The sequence below is a fragment of the Rhineura floridana genome, chromosome 4, assembly GCF_030035675.1.
Source record: "Rhineura floridana isolate rRhiFlo1 chromosome 4, rRhiFlo1.hap2, whole genome shotgun sequence".
NCBI classification, from domain to species: Eukaryota; Metazoa; Chordata; class Lepidosauria; order Squamata; family Rhineuridae; genus Rhineura; species Rhineura floridana.
The window spans coordinates 187,123,095-187,142,138 of NC_084483.1; the positions used below are offsets into that span (position 1 = coordinate 187,123,095).

At 43.0% G+C, this 19,044-nt stretch overlaps 1 protein-coding gene across 3 annotated transcripts in view; it reads right to left on the reverse strand.

The window, feature by feature from the left end:
* MERTK (MER proto-oncogene, tyrosine kinase) overlaps positions 1-5,923 on the reverse strand; it is an 83,016-nt gene extending 77,093 nt beyond the window's left edge. For 2 of the 3 annotated variants that reach the window (XM_061625526.1, XM_061625525.1), the window contains exon 1: positions 5,718-5,923. In XM_061625526.1, the coding sequence (XP_061481510.1) occupies positions 5,718-5,823 (106 nt within the window). In that variant the 5' untranslated portion in view covers positions 5,824-5,923. Of the gene's footprint in view, positions 1-2,454; positions 2,486-5,717 lie in introns of those variants that run through there. The other variant, XM_061625528.1, reaches the window with a different exon arrangement.
* Between the last annotated feature and the right edge of the window lie 13,121 nt (positions 5,924-19,044).

Sequence of the window (19,044 nt, forward strand, 5' to 3'; positions counted from 1 at the left end):
ATTGCACTCCAGGTGTGCTGACCCTTGATATTTCCCCAAATGTGGGAAACTCGGCTGCATAATATTGTGCCACTACCACCACACAATTATATGGTTAAAAAGTTAAGAAATGCGTCCCCAAATGCACGTTTGGGTTAGAGATGGGTCTGGGTCTGAAAAGGCTGAAGACTGCTGATACAGATGTATTGTAACAAGATGTGATACAAATCTGGGCTTGAAAATTAACTTTCTTAAAATCATTAATGCTAATGGAGTAAAACTGTCTACAGTCAGTGCCAGGATCAACAATGAAGTCACAGAGCACATAAGTTAATGAGCTCTAAAGGGAATAGCTAACCCAGCAAAAGTCCAGAGGAGACTCAGGGACTTAAACAGTCACTGCCTCTACCTGATCCTCTGCCTGGTGATTGCCTGCAGCTCGATCATCCCCTCCTCCTCCTGAGTAGACTCTTCCTCCCATGTAGACCCCTGCACATATTGCTCTCTGGCAGCCAAAAGGGTGCTCCTCCTGCAACTTTGGGCTTCCCATTAGGTCTACTACCACCACCACCACCACCACTGTTGCTTCAGAAACCTAGCGGGCAATGGGGGAGAATTAGAGATCAAGGCAGGGCTCAGGATGGGGTCATGGGGAGCAGTGAGGCACTCTCTGGCTGCCTTTGGACCTGGTGCAGCTTCCTCCATGTCTTCAGGGAGAATGGGGTGCTGTGTGGGCCCTCAAGCCTCTTTCTCCAAGGAGGCCTCTTCAGCATCTGATTCAGCCAGGATCCTGGCAACAATAAAAGCGCTATTTTGAAAAGTATATGTATCAACTACTTCTAAGAAGAACTTCTAAGAAGCTGCCTTAGGCAGAGGCAGAGCACTGTTCCCGTATACCTCGGTACTGTCAACACCAGGGATGGGGAACCTGTGGCCCTTCAGCTGTTCTTGAACTCCAACTCCCATCAGCCCCAGCCAGCATGGCCAATGGTGAGGGCTGATGGAAGGTGGGAGTCCAACAAAAATCCAGAGGGCCATGGATTTGCTGTGCTTGGTCTAAGAGCAGTGGCTCTTCAAGATTTCCGTCTGGGTTTCAGCAGGTGCTTAAGACAATACAGTAAGGGTGTCTGCCCAATGTCAATAGGCAGGGAGTTCCAAAGCAACGGTGATGCAACGCTAAAATATTGACTTTCCACAACTGTGGAAGGAACATTATGTGGCACTTGCAGAAGTGCAAGTTTCACTTCTATTTTGCTTCTGTTACAGCCAAGACTGTGTATATGCCATGATTTCACCAGAGTACAACAAAAACAAAAAACCCCACTGGATGTAATATTAGGTGTAAAATCTGTGTTCTTGGAAATGTCAAGCTTTCATTTTTCTAAAAGAACAACAAGTTCTTAAGGTCACCAAGATATGCTTGACAATGCAAGGTTGGCTGAAATCTCAGATACTAGAGAGAAGGCTGAACAAGATGTCCAGTAAGGGTGGAGCATCAGTTCCCACATATATCTTTATTGCTTCCCTTACAAGCAAACCAAGTTATGTAAAACTGTACAAATCGCATAATAAATTATACAAAGGAACAAGGAAATCTGCTTGGTTTGCATAATTTATACAGGTAAATGAATTTAGTGCAGAACCTGGATTACCTTAGCGCAGAATTTCAAAATCTTTTTAAAACACTCAACCCTCATGATCAAGTGGAAGAGACGTGCTGTTTTGTCCCATTGATTTCAACAGGAAAGATTTAAGCATGAGCTTAGTGTACCCTTTGAAATCATTAAGGAAGAAACGTGCTTAACTTTGATTTGAAAACATCCTAAAATGTTTAAAAAAGAAATAAGAAGTAGGTCCTGATTTCAATGGCTCTAATTTCAGTCAGTGGAAAAGATCTACACCATTAGTTTGCAAATTGATATCTTTTTCTACACTTTTATTTACCTAGGAGAAGGTAACCCTCTCCCTGGATTTTAATTAAGGTGGCAAAAGGCTTTCCATTAAACTATCTCTCCCTTTCCCACATTCAAAGAGCTGCTCAACAGGATCAGAGGCTTCTTAAAGGGTGCTTGCCTTGTTTTCCCAACAAGGAGAGGTTTCCCAGTTTCTCAGAGACAGAAGTGTGACCAGAAAATAAATGCAATTAAAAAAAAAACTTTGAAAGCATCATTATTACCAGCATACAGACTCCCTATTACCTCTGGTCTTGCAGTGGGAAACTCTTAGAAATGAACAATTTTCCTGTTACTCTATAGATTACTATGCAGATCTGAGCACATGTTGCCTAATAATCTATACGATTAGAAATGCAAGATATTTATCCCACTGTTTTGAGTATACATGTCCATATTAATTACTGGATGCATATTTACAAAGATTTTTAGAGCACCATCTATAGACACCGGGGGGGGGGATATTTCACAACCTTCTGCTCCAATGCCACAGAGTCTGCCTCAAGTATTAAAACACACTTACTGCTCTGTCTATGCATATGGAATCTATGGTCATTTTTCCTCTGCATTCTGGGGTGGGGAGGACTTTGGCAGATGCAACCAAGGGTCGCTTCCACACTTGCCTTTTTCTTTAGTACTGACACCTTTTCCTCACTCATTTATTCCTGAGAATCCAGGTGAAAAACACTCCTTGCATTCCTATATGATATTTTGTATTAATTGTTGGAGTTTCCATCATAACAGCAGTGCAATTCTTTCAGATGAGAGCTGACATGGAGCGATTGCCTCACCTTGTTTGGAGGTGCGCCTTGTGATGTGCTTGGCGGTAGAGTGTTGCTATCCCGCAACTATCACTATTACTTGACTGTCCCACTACCACTGCCCACTCCGCCCGGGGGATTTCTGGAGCTGGAATTGCAGAGATCCTCTTATAGTTTCAAGGCAAAATGACTGGGACTAAGTAGGTGAATTGCTGGGAATCTTCCCAGTGTCACCTATGTATATGTAACAGGGGCAGCCAGTCCCACAGTGCAGTCCTTTTGTGGGTTAAAAAAAAAAAGGTACCTGTACTCAGTCTCCTGATAAAAGTGTTGTGGGTGCCAGCACAAAATGGCTACCATGGGCAGCAAAAAAAAAAGAAAAAGAGGTGCCGGTACCAGTGAGTACTGTCACCAAAAAAAGCTGTACGGTTTTCCTGTCCTCATTACTGCAGGCAAGTCCTGCTATAATTTCAGGCAAAAATGAGATGGAACTGACAAAACTACTGTCAGCTTTGACTTCTTTTTTAAAGCTGCTTTTTTCAATACTTAGCTCTTACAGGCTAAATTCCCCTCACAGCAAGCAGGAGCAGCAGATGAGAACTCTAATTAAAAGGAGAGCAGTTTTCTCCCCCTTTCTGGAGCAGCGGCAGTGATGTCAAGGGAGAGGAATGGCTGGCTGAAATCCTACCAGCCGCCACTCTAGTTAGGGAGGGGGCAGGTGAACAGCACACCTGCACTTTGTGAAACAGGCAATCTGTTCCATGGGGACTTCACATTATGCAGATATGGAAATTGGAGGCTTCTACAGCATTAGCTAAAAAAATAAATAAAATGCTTTTCTGGTTGTTCTAATCAGGAGTGAGGCGGCATCTGCTTCAGATTTGGCCCCAAACTCCCAGGACATTATACTTTTTGTAGCAGTCACCACAAGGCTTAAATCAGCTGTACCTCTCCCCAGGTCTTGTTCCCACCTGTCTCCAGGTTATCCTAGGACGGTTACTGTTTGTCCTCTAACAGAATCTACATTTTTCCCTCCCACAAACTACCTCTAGCTACGAAAATATACTAAAAAGCATGCATTTTCTGTCATGTGTATACATGCCAAGGAGTACTATATAATCTCAGTTCTCTTGCATGTGCATCCTTTAAAAAATGAAATAGACTGCCTTCAAGCCGATCCGACTTATGGGCGACCCTATGAATAGGGTTTTCATGGTAAGCGGTATTCAGAGGTGGTTTTCCATTGTCTTTCTCTGAGGCTGGGAGGCAGTGACTGGCCTAAGGTCACCAAGTGAGCTTCATGGTTGTGTGGGGATTTGAAACCTGGTCTCCCAGGTCATAGTCCAACACCTTAACCACTACACCACCCTGGCTCTCTTGTGCATCTTTTAAAGCACATGCTTTATTAAAATGTGAGTTTGTCTGGTGCACACAGTCAATTGTGTGTGCATTGTACTGGTTCACCACTGTTTATCACAGTCATGACACCTGTCTGAGGCCTACCAAGAAACTCAGATGGGAATCTTTTTTTTTTTTAATCGTCACAAGATCAGATTAGGTTGAGAAGCAGACTGCCACCGAGCTTCATAGCTGAACTGTGTTAAAACCCACTGAACTCATCATTTGGATTAAAAGCGTATTGTGCAAAGCAGCCCCTTGAGGCAGGTTTTAAAGGTGCGTAATCTACACCGTAGACATCTACAGTTATCTCCCCACAGCAGCCAGTCTGTGTGCACAAGTTCTCAGCTGCTGCCTGCTTGGCTCCATCCTTCCTGGGCCTTTAAGATGTGATCCTCAGCCTGAGCAAACATTAGGAAGGAATACTAGGCAAGGTCAACAGGAAGGAACGGAGGTGCTAGGCAGATTTGTTCATCCCAGCGTGTCCTCCAAAACAGACCCCTCTTGGGACAGTTATCCATAGGAGGTGTGCACCTTGTTTCTCTCATATACTAAATTTAGAAATTCATTGTATTCCTAATGACCATTCAAAAGGAGCCAATGGCTATTCATATGACACGTCCTCAGATAGGCATTAGTAATTGTAACCAAAATGGAGAGAGAGAGAGACAGAGAGAGAGAGAGACAGAGAGAGACAGAGAGAATGTGGTGCCCTCCAGATACTGTCGGACTGCACCTCCAGCCAGCATGGCCAATAGTCAGGGGCGATGGGGAGTTGCAGTCCAACAACAACTGGAGGGCACCATGTTGTCTATAATTGGCTTAATGTACAAAAAGAGAAGTAGTATTTGTCATGGCCCTAGTACAATCAACTTCTTCTTCTTCTAAAATCTGCCTGCAAGTTAAGGTCTGTGGTGTAGTGGTTACAATGTTGGACTATGACCTGGGAGACCAGGGTTTGAATCCCCACACAGCCATGAAGCTCCCTGGGTGACCTTGGGCCAGTCACTGCCTCTCAGCCTCAGAGGAAGGCAATGGTAAACCACCTCTGAATACCACTTACCATGAAAACCCTATTCATAGGGTCGCCATAAGTCGGGATCGACTTGAAGGCAGTCCATTTCCATTTTCAACAACATAAGAAGAGCCATGCTGGATCATGCTCTTCGGCAGCGTGCTCCTCAGAGCATCACTTTCCCTCTCTTTCTCCGTCATTTACGAATGCCAAGTCTGAGTTCTGCCGCTGAGCGAGGCTGAGCCGCGGCCAGTTCTCCAGCTCGGATCAAAGCGAGGACAAAGTAATTCTCTTTCGCCACTTTTGCAAACTTCTTTTTCGTACAGAGCGAAAAGAGCGCGGCGGCGGCGGCGGGGGGCACTGAGTCACAGCGCCTCCCTGGAACCTGCCAAGTGAGAGGGAATGAGGCACCCCGACGAGGTGACCAGAGGAATTGGAAAGGCAGGTAGCCCTCTCCCCGGTCACCCTCCGCCAGCTCCACTGCACCTTCTCGGTATCCTGCCCCGATTCTCCCAGGGAGAGACTAGGTTAACAATGTCTCCGGCTCCTGTTCCAGCACTTTGGACACGTAACAAAACGCTGGAGAGAGAAACAGACGCACGCACACTTTACCTACGGAGCAGGAGGCCTCCCCAAGCAGCAGCAGCAGCAGCAACAATCCCCCAAATCCTTCCATGGCGAGGCTGAGGCAGGCTCGGCCAGAGTCCGATCTGGGCATTCGGGGACTCCCGGGTTCCCCCGCCCGCTTTCCCAGACCACCTCGAATGTTCTTCCGACGCCAGGCAAGGAGAATCCCCGAGGCGCCTAGCCGCCGCCGCCGCCGCCACAAAACTGTCCTTCTCAGTGGACCAAAACAAAAGTTATCAGGAAAACTTTAGAAGAGGCGGGGCCAGGGAGGGGGTTGGAGGGAGGTCCCTCCTCTGGCTCTGAAGCTGAGGGTGGGAGGCTAGGAGGGTTGCAGTCGGAGGAGGTTGGGCTCTGGCTGGGGCTCGGGAGAAGGGGCTCGGATTCCTGCAAGCGGAAAAAAGAGTTTGTCAACAATACAGGAGGGCGCAGGAAATCATCTTGTGACACCTTCAAGACTAATACATTATTCGGCAGGAGTTTTTACACGAACGCATACCTAGAGGCCAACATTGTAAACCTGGCTGGGAGCTGAAGGGAGTTGTAGTCTAAAACATCCGGAGGGCGCCAGGTATCTCTTTTGACCCCCATTCCACGACCTTTTAACCCCACTTGCCTGCATTTTTCTATTTCTTTCTAGATCGCTTTGTCTGTGCACGTCAGTCCACTGGGAATCCACTTCAGCATCTGAAGGAAGCTTGTGCTCAAAAATCCTATTAGTCTCTAAAGGTGCCAAAAGACTTTTTTTTAACTGAAAAAGGATATCACAGGATTTTGCCCAGTGTCCAAATTATAGACCACATTCACACCAGACATTTACTCCACTATTATTCCACTTTAAAGAGTCATGGTTTTCTCCAGAGAATCCTGGTAAGGATTGTTTGTGAAGGGTGCTGAGAGTTGGTAGGAGACCCCTATTCCCCTCAGAGAGACACAGTTTTCAAAGTGACTTAACAGTCGGTTCCCTTTCCCAGACAACTCTTGACAGTTGTAGTTTTGTGAGTGGAATAGGGATCTCCTAATAACTCTCAGCACCCTACACAAACTACATTACCTAGCATTCATTGGGGGCAGCCATGACTATATGAAGTGGAATAATAGTGGAATAAATGTCTGGTGTGAATGTGGCCCGAGTGTGTGTGTGGGAGTGACACTTATTTTATTTATTTTTTATTTATTTATTAGATTTTATACCGCCCGACTAGCAATAGCTCTCTGGGCGGTGAACAACAGAAATACAATAAAATCACACAATATAATACAACAAAGCATATAAAATAAAACAATCTAAAAACAGTTACAGCAGATTTAAAACTAAGTGACTTAAATTAAAATGCCTCAGAGAAGAGGAAGGTTTTAACTTGGCGCCGAAAGGATAACTTCCCTTAGGAACAGTTTTAAGTCAACTACATGGAGTATGATTGTGATAAAGTTGTGGGGAGTCAGGATTGGGGCTTGCGGATTTCATTTAGAGCTCCGTCTGCTCTCTCCCCCACCCAATAATTTTGAGCACTGATCTCAACCTCATCAACCAACAATGGTATTTCTTTTATTTATAGGACTTCCTTTTATCCCAAATGCTCTAAAATCCATGAAACATAACGTATGTTTCTTATTATCCACGCCTTTTTATAATTTGCTCATTTATTATGTCTTTATTCTTCATTTCAGACAATTATACCACTTGAAACAGTTATGACTTCCCCCAAAGAATCTTGGGAACTGTAGTCTCTTACAGGTGCTGAGAGTTGTTTGGAGACCCCTATTCATCTCACAGAGCTACCGTTTTCAGAGAGTTAGTTTAACAATCTCTGTCTCTTCCCAGGGAACTCTGAGAACTGCAGCTCTGTGAGGGGAACAGGGGTCTCTTCTACTCTTAGCACACTTAACAAACTACAGTTCCCAGGATTCTTTGGGGGAAGTCATGACTGTTTAAAGTGATATGATACTGCTTTAAATGTACAGTGTAGATGACACACAAGGAAAGAGGAATGAAGGGGAAAGGTAGAGAAGAGAAACCTGTTCTTCAAGGCCAGAAAAAAGTAGTGAGCTACAAGGATTTATGTCCAATCTGGACTAGGCTGTTCTTTCTTTGCTGGCATTTTGATTTAGTAGCGGCTGTTGCACTCTTGGCCTTTAGCTGAGGGATGGGATCAGAGTGTCCTTTCCCCCCTTTCTAAAGTAGTTCCAGGGCAACTGGCCGCTGGAACAGAGTGTTGTTTCTTCACTCAAAAGAGAGCTCTTAAGATGTTCTTATTTCACTCCACATTTAATTCACTGCTGAGTCCTGTGATTTTATATTGTGTTATATTTTTGCATGCAGACTTCTGAAGCTGATGGACCCTGAAAGGCAGTTTAAAACCCTTTTCATATTATACACCCTTGCTTTTTAGGCAAGGAGCAAAACTGCATGATCTTTTATTCTTCTAAAGTTCTTTGAAGACTGAACATAGAAGAGTTCTTAATATGGACAAGTAGTACGGAAAATATCACAAGCTTGGCAGAAATCCTAGACCATGGATATTATCACAGCTAATTGGGCTACAGGAAGCTGCCTTGCATCAAGTCAAACTACTGATCCATCTAGCTCTGTATTTTCTATACAGTAGGGCCCCGCTTTATGGTGCTTTGCTAATGCGGCTGTCTCAATTAGACGCAATTAGACTAAAGCCCCACTCATACGGCGCTTGTTCCGCTTTTACGGTGGTTTTCGGGCGTTGCGTGGCATTCTATTCAATGAATTCTGCTTTTCAGCGGTTTTCGCTTTTCGGCAGGGGTCCGGAACGTAACCTGCCGTATGAGTGGGGCCCTACTGTACTCACTGGCTGGCAGTGGTTTTCTGCTGTTTTTTGGGGGGGATATTCCCAGGCTTACCTGCAGGTGACAGGGACTGAGCTTGCATGTAAAGCAGATGCTGTACCACTGAGCTACAGCCCTTCCAAACTAGGACACAAGCCTGTCTTAATTCATTTTTTAATAAACCACGACTTGGTTGGGACCAGCGACATACTTAGCATCATGTGTGGTTAAGGCTCTTCTCAGAACTACCTGGATATGGCAGGGACTGAACCTGGAACCTTCTGCATGCAAAGCATGTGCCCTACCATTGAGCTACAGCTTTTCGCTTATAAATGGGTTATAGACATGTTACCATCTGATAAGGACACGGTGTTTGCATGTGTGTTTTTAAGTTTTTATTACAGACCTGTACATTGCTTCTAATAGGCCTAATTCCACAAAACTGATCTACTTCTGAGCCCAGCTGTTGAGAAGATGCTGCTTTCCTCCTCTTAGTATCATCAAAGAAGAATGTCTTAACTTGCAAGGCACTGGGAGCTAGTAGTCCCTATGAACATGGTTTTTTTTAGGGGTGGGGAGGGAATAAATAAATAAAAATCATTTTTCAATCATATCATAAAACTGGGCAGTTTTAAATATGATAGCCAGATTAGAGATACCAGTAGTAGACACAATCAAGTATGCAGTGTAAGCCAGATAGAAAGTGCCTTCCAAAGGTAAATAAATTATGGGGGGGGGGGAAGCAGTATTGGAAGCAAATTGTTCCCAGACGCCTTTAACTATAAAAAATGCTTATTCAGCGTTCAGTCCAAGCTGCACTTCTGGCAGATATTGCGTTTCTGCTTCTCTCACTTTTAGCTGCACAAACTTCTAACATCTTGAAGTAATCAGCAGCTAGGAAAAGGCACGTGCCCCTGGCAGCCTGGGGTCAAGTGGGATGTGACATCGGCAACAGGCTTGTATGCCAGACCTGGATTGCTGCCAATTTCCTATGAAGCGGGATGGAGGGGATAAATTTAAAGCACAGAATGGTATGTGTGTGTTTCCCTGCCTGTGGTCTTCCCCATAAAATTGCTTCTCCCCAGTTCTTTTTATGTTAGCAGGGCTAATTCCCACTATAGGCTCCTGCAAACATCCTTTTTATTGGGCATTCATGATGATTTGTGCTCATGATGGTATCAGGGCAGTTATACGCAATTCTTTTTTCAATACTGCTTGCACCTGCAAGTTTTTTCCAGGCAGAGCACACATACTGCTTCATTTCTAACCAGTGCATATCCCATAGCCTCCTAATGAAATCCTGAAACTTTTTATACCACAATTGTTGGTTTGGGGTGGTGTGTGTGTTCTGCTTTTGTTTCACTATGGTACAAGAGCACCGCTCCAGATGGAAATAATGCAATAACATTGGGAAGCATCGCAGATCAACTAATAAAGCAGAATGATTCATGGATGGTCCAGTACAATTTAACCACTAACGGGCTTTTATTGCGTCAACGACATGCAAAATGCATCTGCAAAAAAACAACCTATCTGGAGGGGTCCTATATGAAAAACAAAACAGATGAGACAGGGAAGGTTACAACAGCCCTTCCCTTCTGTACTTTCATACCACCCCACACTCACATACTTTATAGGAAAATCGGAGACAACCTGATTTTGATACATGGGTCACGGTGCCATATCATCAAGTTTGGCCCTTGGAAAAGAACAAAACAAAAATGGAAAACAGCTGTTATGAGACAATGGGGAAAATGTTTTTCTCTCCAACCTAGAGTTTTGGTTTTGCTATGCTCCTATAGGAAACAAGCCCTTTTTACTTATATTTTCTACAGATGTTGTGGTAGAGAAGAAAGCCTGGAGTTATGTTGCTAATTTTTATTCTTAGGTGGTGGTGGGGGTTTAAGCAAAGACATTCTCTCTCTCTCTCTCTCTCTCTCTCTCTCTTTTGTCCACTTTGATTTTGCTTTAATCCAGTGGCTTTCAAATGGTCTGCAACAGCAAAACTCTGTGTATATTTAGAATCTTCAGGGAACCCTTCTCACATCAACTTATCTGTCAAACAGGGGCATCACTACCGGGGTGCGGAGGGTGCGGACTGCACCTGGGTGACACCCTGAGGGGGGTGACACCCAGAGCTGCCCCGCCCTGTGCCGTTGCCCAGCAAAGGAGCTGAGAAGCGCTCCGGGTCGGCGCAGCCAACTCCTCCTCGGAGGCAGGTAGGCGAGATGGAAAGCAGGCGCCTGCTCGCTGGTGGTGAAGCCGGGATGGGCCTTCCACCGCCAGCCTGGAGCGTGCACGCTGGAGGTCCACACCCCCCCACACTCCCGCTAGTGATGCCGCTGCTGTCAAAGAACAAATTCTGCAGATTTACTGATTTGTATTACCAAAATAGGAGCCCTCTAAAAGGATTCCCATTCTAAGGATCAGGGTTTTTTAAAATTAACTTTTATTGATTAATTTTTCAGAAAAAGAAAATGGAGAAAAGAACAACAAGCCCCTCCCAATCCCCCCCAAAACCTGGAACTATGGATGATTGACTGAGAAAAATGTATAGTGATACAGAATAAGGAAGATTACAACAAATATCAGAGCTGAAATATAGGTATGTAAATAAAATGCAAGCAATCAGAGAGAATATTTATGAGAACTAAATAGTCCTAGCTGAATTTGAGAGATGTCCACATAAATCTTGATGAGAAGTGTAGTCAATAAATAGCCACCACTTGGCCATGAACGCTTCTGGCTTCACTCTACCTTGTAAGGAACAAAGATATAAAGTAAGTTTGTGCATGATCACAATTTTCCAGATGTTCCTGTACCAACCAGACTGATCCAATTCATCTAAAGACTTCCATCGCTACAGCACTGTTATTCCGTGCTGCTAATAATAATTTGGAAATAAAGGTTTTAGATTTCAAACCCATATTATCATCTTTGAATAAAGAAAGTAAAAACAGCTCAGCTCTAATTTGTATGTTTTCTTCAGTAATACTGGTGAGCTCTTTATATATCAGTCTCCCAAAAGTATGGACCTGTGGGCATGGCCACCACTGGTGGAAATACGTGCCCTTGCAAGCACAGCCTGGCCAGCAAAGTGGAGTTGCTATGGAGGATATATCTTGAAGTTTTTTAAGGCCCAGGTTAACAAAGAGTCTTGTTGGAAATTACTTTTTTAAAAAGGCCAACTCTGTACAGTTGATGGCAGTGTGAGACTACTGTTCTAATCTTTTATGATTTTTTTTTAAAAGTCTGCAGTAATAAATCACAGGGCATCATGATGGTTGCTTGATGCCTAGTGCCGCCAAGTGGAAATGCAATTCACTTTTCATTACTTCATTACTTCTCAACATGTGCCTGTTCAAAGTCCTAACTGGAAATGCTCCTTCATGTCTGCAGCCACAGACACCTGAGTTAAATTAAGGTGAGCACATAGAAAAGGAATGGGTTACCTCCCTGAGAAGAGATTAACTGTCTGGTGATTAGATAACAAAATTGGAATGGCCAATCTCTGGGGAAGTGAATTCCAGTGTTGTTGTTTTTATTGTATAGTTTATTAGGGTTTTCACATTATTACAATAAAAGAACTGTACATTTAATTAATTAATTTATTGGATTTCTTAGTCGCCCATCTGGCTGGCCATCCAGCCACTCTGGTCGACGTACAAAATGAACAAAATAACACAAAATGACACACCAATACAATAACATTAAAATCTAAAAGCGATAATGATAAAATCTAACCTTAATTCTCTCCCCACCCCACCCAGCTCCCCTATGTCCTTCTGCCCTCACTCCCCCCTTTTTTCTGATGTTCAGTTGTTTGGCATGTAATGTAGCATTCAGGTTTAGGAGCAACCACTAGATGGGGATGTACAGAAGCAGCGATTTCCATCCTATCCTGAGTTCATCACCGTAAGCACTATTTTGTTCCGCTACAGTTTGGATTCTGCTAAAAACTAAATTATTAGTCTTGCTATTTGCTATGGTCAAAAGCTATGTAATTAATTACACAATCAAAAACAATCCAGAAAATAACATAATTATTTGTGTAACATTTGCAAATTAAAAAATGATAGCAAATACCACTTGTGTTTGGCTGGTTGTGTGATTTCCGTTCCTGACCTTGGACGAATATGTGAATTGCAGAAATTTTAGCTCCTGTTTCCATTTCTGATGGAATTCTCTGACATCCCTAGGTGTACCTCTCAGCATATCCTTGTGGTCCTGACAATGCCTTGCTTGTGTACTTCTCAGGATGTCCCTGTTCCGTCTTAAAGGGTTGTGGTAGGGGTCAGCTATGCTGGACATAGGCCTTTAGGACTTTATAGGTTATCATCAGCACCATGATATAAAGTCTAGAAAGCAATATGGGGCAGGGGCGTCACTACCGGGGTGCGGAGGGTGCGGACCGCACCCGGGTGACACCCTGAGGGGGGTGACACCCAGAGCCGCCCCGCCCCGCCCCGTTGCCCGGCAAAGGAGCCGAGAAGCGCTCTGGGTCGGCGCAACCAACTCCTCCTCGGAGGTGGGCAGGCGGGTGAGACTGAAAGCAGGCGCCCGCTTGCTGGCTGTGAAGCCGGGACAGGCCTTCTGCCGCCAGCCTGGAGCGCGTGGTGAGTGAGTGCGTGTACACGTGCACACACACACACACAAAACCAGCCACCCCCATCCATGCACCTGGGAGCGCACGCGCCGGAGGTCCGCACCCCGCACTCCCGCTAGTGACGCCGCTGATATGGGGGTTGTTCAGACATTAGGGCACCAGTATAATGTTCTCTTCATGAACTATTCCTACCAGCAGTCAGGCCACAGGGTTTGGAGCCAGCTGGAGGTTCCAAACTGTCATCAAGGGCAGCCCTATGTACGATGTATTAGAGCAGACTAGTTTTCAAATGGTTGCTGGGCCTCCATCTATGAGAAAGGGCTGTCTGTGAGAAATGTTTTCACTGCATGCTTATGATTAAGGTGTGTTCTGTGCTACAGCAATACCTCAATTGACAAATCCTCCTGAAGAGAAGTTCCTATTTTAACGAAGTCTTTTTTGGGTGCAGGGCAGGGCACACACTCTGACATAGTTAGAATGTGGCTCCTTGTCTACTGGATTGCAGTTGATGCAGGCAGCTCTCTCACATGTGGCTGGAATGGCACTCCTTGTCAGGTGGTGCAGACACCTCCACAGTAAACAATGCTTCAGGTGCCCTGGAAGGGCTGTTTGCTGCGGATGTTTCTGCTTGAGTGTAGGGGAGGATGGCAGAAAGAAAGAGAGAGACACCAAGCACAGGGTGGAGGTGGTGGTGATGGCTGCCCCTTGACTGCCTGAAGAGAACTGTGCTCAAAGCTTTAGATTGCTATAGCAATACGCTACATGATGAAAGCAAAAAGGCAAGACAGGATCCCTGGATATATTTTGTTTTTTTTTTTCAATAATTTTTATTCAGATTTTCATAAAACATACAAGACGAAATCATAAAACATTCAAAGACAAAAAACAAAATCAAAAATAGTTAAACAAAAAGAAAAAAAGAAAAAAAAACAAAAATAAAAAATAAAGAGTAAAATATTGACTTCCCATTTGTCAAAGATCAAATCAGTTATAAGTCTATAATATATAACAATCCTGTCTCTTAAGTCATATTATAAAATCACTTTCCTCCAGTAGTTATCTTACTTAATCATCAAATCTCATAAACATTACTTTATTCTTTCCACAAAAAGTCAAAGAGAGGTTTCAATTCTTTAAGAAATATATCTATCAATTTTTTTTTCCAGATAAGCATATCGATTAATCCATCTCATTACTAATTATGATAATCTTATTGTCATAACCATAGTCAAAATAAACATTTCAATTAATCCATCACATCAGAATCTGTTAGGTTCAGTAATTTCAGTAGCCATTGTTCTATTATCCCTATTAGTTCCATTTTCCATCTTCCATCTTCAGTAGTCTTGTTAAGTCCAGTAATTTCAGTATCCAATCTTCCATTATCAGTATTCCATAATAATCTTGCTGTCAAAGCCATAGTCATATAGTAAGAGTCTGATGGGAATTACCTCTATCCCAAATATTTCCATCTTCCATCTTCGATAGTCCTGTTAAATCCAGTAATTTCAGTGTCCAATCTTCCGATAGTCCTGTTAAATCCAGTAATTTCAGTGTCCAATCTTCCATTATCAGTATTCCATAATAATCTTGCTGTCATAACCATAGTCATACAATAAGAGTCTGATGGGAATTACCTCTATCCCAGATATTATCTTGCCAACCATTCTGAATAGGTTGCTGAAATACTGCTGTAAGATCATATCTCTGTTCTTTTTTTCAAAATGCACTGGCTCATCTCTTGAAAGTTTTTCCATTGTCACATGGCTGCAGTTAATTCCATCCATCACATCATTCCAGTCCAGAAGATTATCCATGCCATTGATAACTTTCTCTCTAGAATCTTCCTTAGTTTCTTCAGAGATAACATTAAATTCCAAACAATAGATTTTATTTCTAAAATCCATAAGCTTCAAATCTTTTTCCTGTTCCACGTTTGTTCCAGTCTCCAGGGTCTCCTCTCTCACAGGGACCCCTATTTCTTTAAGCTCCTGTGACATTTTGCTCAATTCAATTATTCCAGTCTCCAGGGTCTCCTCTCTCACAGGGACCCCTATTTCTTTAAGCTCCTGTGACATTTTGCTCAATTCAATTATTCCAGTCTCCAGGGTCTCCTCTCTCACAGGGACCCCTATTTCTTTAAGCTCCTGTGTCATTTTACTCAATTCAATTTTCGGCTCCTTACAACCCTGTCGCAGGTCTTTTTCCTGTTCCACGTTTATTCCAGTCTCCAGAGTCTCCTCTCTCACAGGGACCCCTATCATTTTGCTCATTTCAATTTTCAGCTCCTTACAACCGTCGCAGGGTTCGTTTCGTTATCTCAATTTCATCCATTATTTTCTGAAACATAGATACTTCCAGGTTCTCAGCCACTTTCTTAATTGCCATTTTAAAAGAAAAATATAAAAGAACCACTTCTTATTTCAGCAACAATTGGGTTAATACTCCAAACTTGGTGACATCACAGCGTAAACAGAACAGACAGCCTTATCTCTCCATGCTTAAGTAAACAAAAAGCAGTTCCCAGGATCGAAACAATTAATGGCGTTGTGAGAAAACAGATTCGTCAAAATAAAATGAACTAGGAAAAAAGTAATCTCAGACAATATAATATTCTTCAGAATAAAAATCAGGAATAGAAATCCCTCTTCCGTGTATATCTTTAGGGTGCAAATCCAGGACAGCTTTTTGCAACAAAAACAGAGATAAGCTATTAATTAGTGAATAGCAGAGAGAAGTTATGGCTCCCCGGTGAGATGTCAAAAACTGATCAATCTGGCAAATCTCTTTTAAACAGCAACAATTTAAGTCAAGTAAAAGAAAAATATAGAAAGAAGGGTGCTTGCCTGTTAGTGCGTTCTCTCTTTGAAGAAAAGATGAACGTTCGCTTTATCAGATAGAGCTTGATTGTTGAAAATCCGTCCCACCTTCGTCGGCTGGACCTCGTCCCACAAATTAATGAGATCTGGTCGTCCCAACAAAAATAGGCTTTGAGGTTAATCTCTTCGTTTCTCCCTACCCGGGAGAAGTTTAATCAGTCAAAAAAAAAAAAAAAATCTGACTGATATATCTGAATAAGCTTCTTTTGAGGCAGGAGCCCGTCTCAAAAGCAGGCACAGGCTAAGTCACCCTTCCCGGAAGTCAGGATCCCTGGATATATTTTGGAAGAAGCCTTCAAGTGGTCTGTATGCAAGGCTCACCTGACCTGGTTGTTTCATTTCAGACATGAGTATTGTCAGTTCTGAATAAAAAGTTTGCTGAAATATGTTGAACTGCTCTTCTTTTTTGCGGTGTAGGAACCTGTCCCTATTCTTTCCATGTTATTCCTGCCTCTGGTACCAACGTTTCTGTTGTAATGTCCAGGAACACATTTACTTAATTAACCGAGGTATTACTATAGTCCCTTAGTCAGAAATTTATAGCAATATGGTTGGGAGATAACAGGGATTGAGCAGAGGACATCTTGGGCTGCAAACACACAGCATTTTACTCTAGAATCAATGGAGATGTGAATAGTTGTTGTTTTTCTACGTAGTCCACACACAATTTAGGTTTATTGCATATTTTTTGCCCCTGAAAAGTGCTTCTTGAGAAACTGGTTTCATTCCAAAAATACTCATTGCAGATTGATTCTATAGTATCCCACAGTGTGCCCATTTGAAAACAGATGTAGGCAGTCCTAGCAATTGGGGTGAGTGGGTGTATTTACACCTGCCCAAGGATGTTGTGGATGGGCTTATAGAAAGATTGCAATCATTACCTCCTACTTCATTCACCTGGACCAGATACAGGGAGGAAAAAGTGTGGATAAATTAATCAAGGGGAGTGCTTTCAAGCGCATATCAGCTAACCACACCCATCCTTGCAAATTCTAGAATCAGTCTAGACTGAAAACAGTAGTTGAAGGCAAGCACAAACAATTCCAGAATGAGAAAAACTGTATCTGCTACAAGCGAGCTAGTTTGCAATATACAGCCTCGGTCTTTTTACTGACAAACCAGGCCCATAGAAGTTGCTGTTGTCTTGTCTATTCAAAAGGAATGGGCTGAATTTCTTATGATTGACTGCTGGCACAATTTAGAATAATGAAGCTCAAGGAATGCCAGCTGTCAGGGGGCTGCCTAATCTGTTGCCAGAGCATTACATTAAAAATGGGTAGAATCCTGTTTTACCTATCATTTTTGTAATGAGTGATATAGGGTTTTTTAAAAGGTTTCGGAGATAATATTGGATATTATGATGGATTATTTATTATCTTTATTTATACCCCGCCCTTTTTCCAAACTGGAACTCAAGGCGGCTTCCAGATAAAAATAAGTACATATCATTAAGAACCTATAAAAATATAAAACATATAAACACATAAATTCAGCATTAAAACAGGATTAAACTATTAAGATGTTAAAACCAATTAGATATACACTTAAAATACTGCAACCCAGTTTAGGAACATACAAGTAAAACAACAACATACAGCATCCTCTTCAGTTACTACCCTTAAAGCCTTCAGTTCCAAAGGCCTGCCGGAAGAAAAAAGTCTTTGGTGTCGGCAGAAGGACTGCACAGAGGAGGCCATTCTTGCCTCCCTAGGGAGGGAGTTCCAGAGCCTAAGGGCAGCCACCGAAAAGGCCCTATCTCGTGTCTCCACCAGTCGCACGTGTGGAGGTGTTGGGATCGTGAGAAGGGTCTCTCCTGAAGATCTCAGAGCCCGGGCAGGTTCATATAAGGAGATACGGTCTGACAAATAGCCTAGACCTAAGCCGTATAGGGTTATATAGGTCATAACCAGCACTTTGAATTGTGTCCAGAAACAGACTGGCAGCCAGTGGAGCTGTTGCAGCAGGGGAGTTGTATGGTCCCTGTAACCAGCCCAGTTAACATTCTGGCTGCAGCTCGTTGCACCAACTGAAGTTTCCGAACAGTCTTCAAAGGCAGCCCCACATAGAGTACGTTACAGTAGTCTAAGCGGAATGTAACTAAGGCATGTGTCACCATAGCCAGATCAGACGACTCCAGGAACGGGTGCAGTTGGCGCACTAGTCTTAACTGTGCAAAAGCATTCCTGGCCACTGCAGAAACCTGGGCCTCCAGGTTTAAGGCTGAGTCCAGGAGCACACCCAAACTGCGAACTTGCGTCTTCAGGGGGAGTGTAACCCCATCCAGCACAGGCTGAACCCCTATTCCCTGATCCGCCTTTCAACTGACTAGGAGCACCTCTGTCTTGTCTGGATTAAGCTTCAGCTTGTTCACCATCATCCAGTCCACCACTGCTATCAGACACTGGTTTAGAACCGAGACAGTTTCCTTGGAATTAGGTGGAAAGGAGAAGTAGAGTTGGGTGTCATCTGCATACTGATGGCACCAAACCCCAAACCTCCGGACAACCTCTCCCAGCAGTTTCATGTAGATATTAAATATCATGTAGATTATGTTTTTAGGTTATGTTTTAGTTATACTCTGATTAGTATATTCCACTTTTTCATTGTACCATTTGGATGACTGGTGATATTCTTTGGCTAAGAAACAGAGATTTGGATGTGTAAAGAGAGGAGTAACATTTTCTCCTTTTCGTTTTCAGTGTTAAATTCATATTGATTGTCTCAGGTTTCCAATAGATGGCCAAATGCAACCATGCTTAGTTCTCATTTAATCAATGAGGACTGGAGTATGAGGGTGTGAACTTGTGAATGTGGTCTTCATATATATTTTAATATGTTTTTAATAATACATTTTTAATAATGTTTTTAACCCTTTTAAAAAGATTTTTTAAAGCTTTTTAAAAAAAGGTTTTTAAAGTTGTTTTGTTCTAATGTATTTTAAGGTCTGTTTTTAAGTGTTTTTTGTGTTTCTGTTTGCCACCCTGGGCTCCTGCTGGGAGGAAGGGCGGGATATAAATCAAATAATAAATAA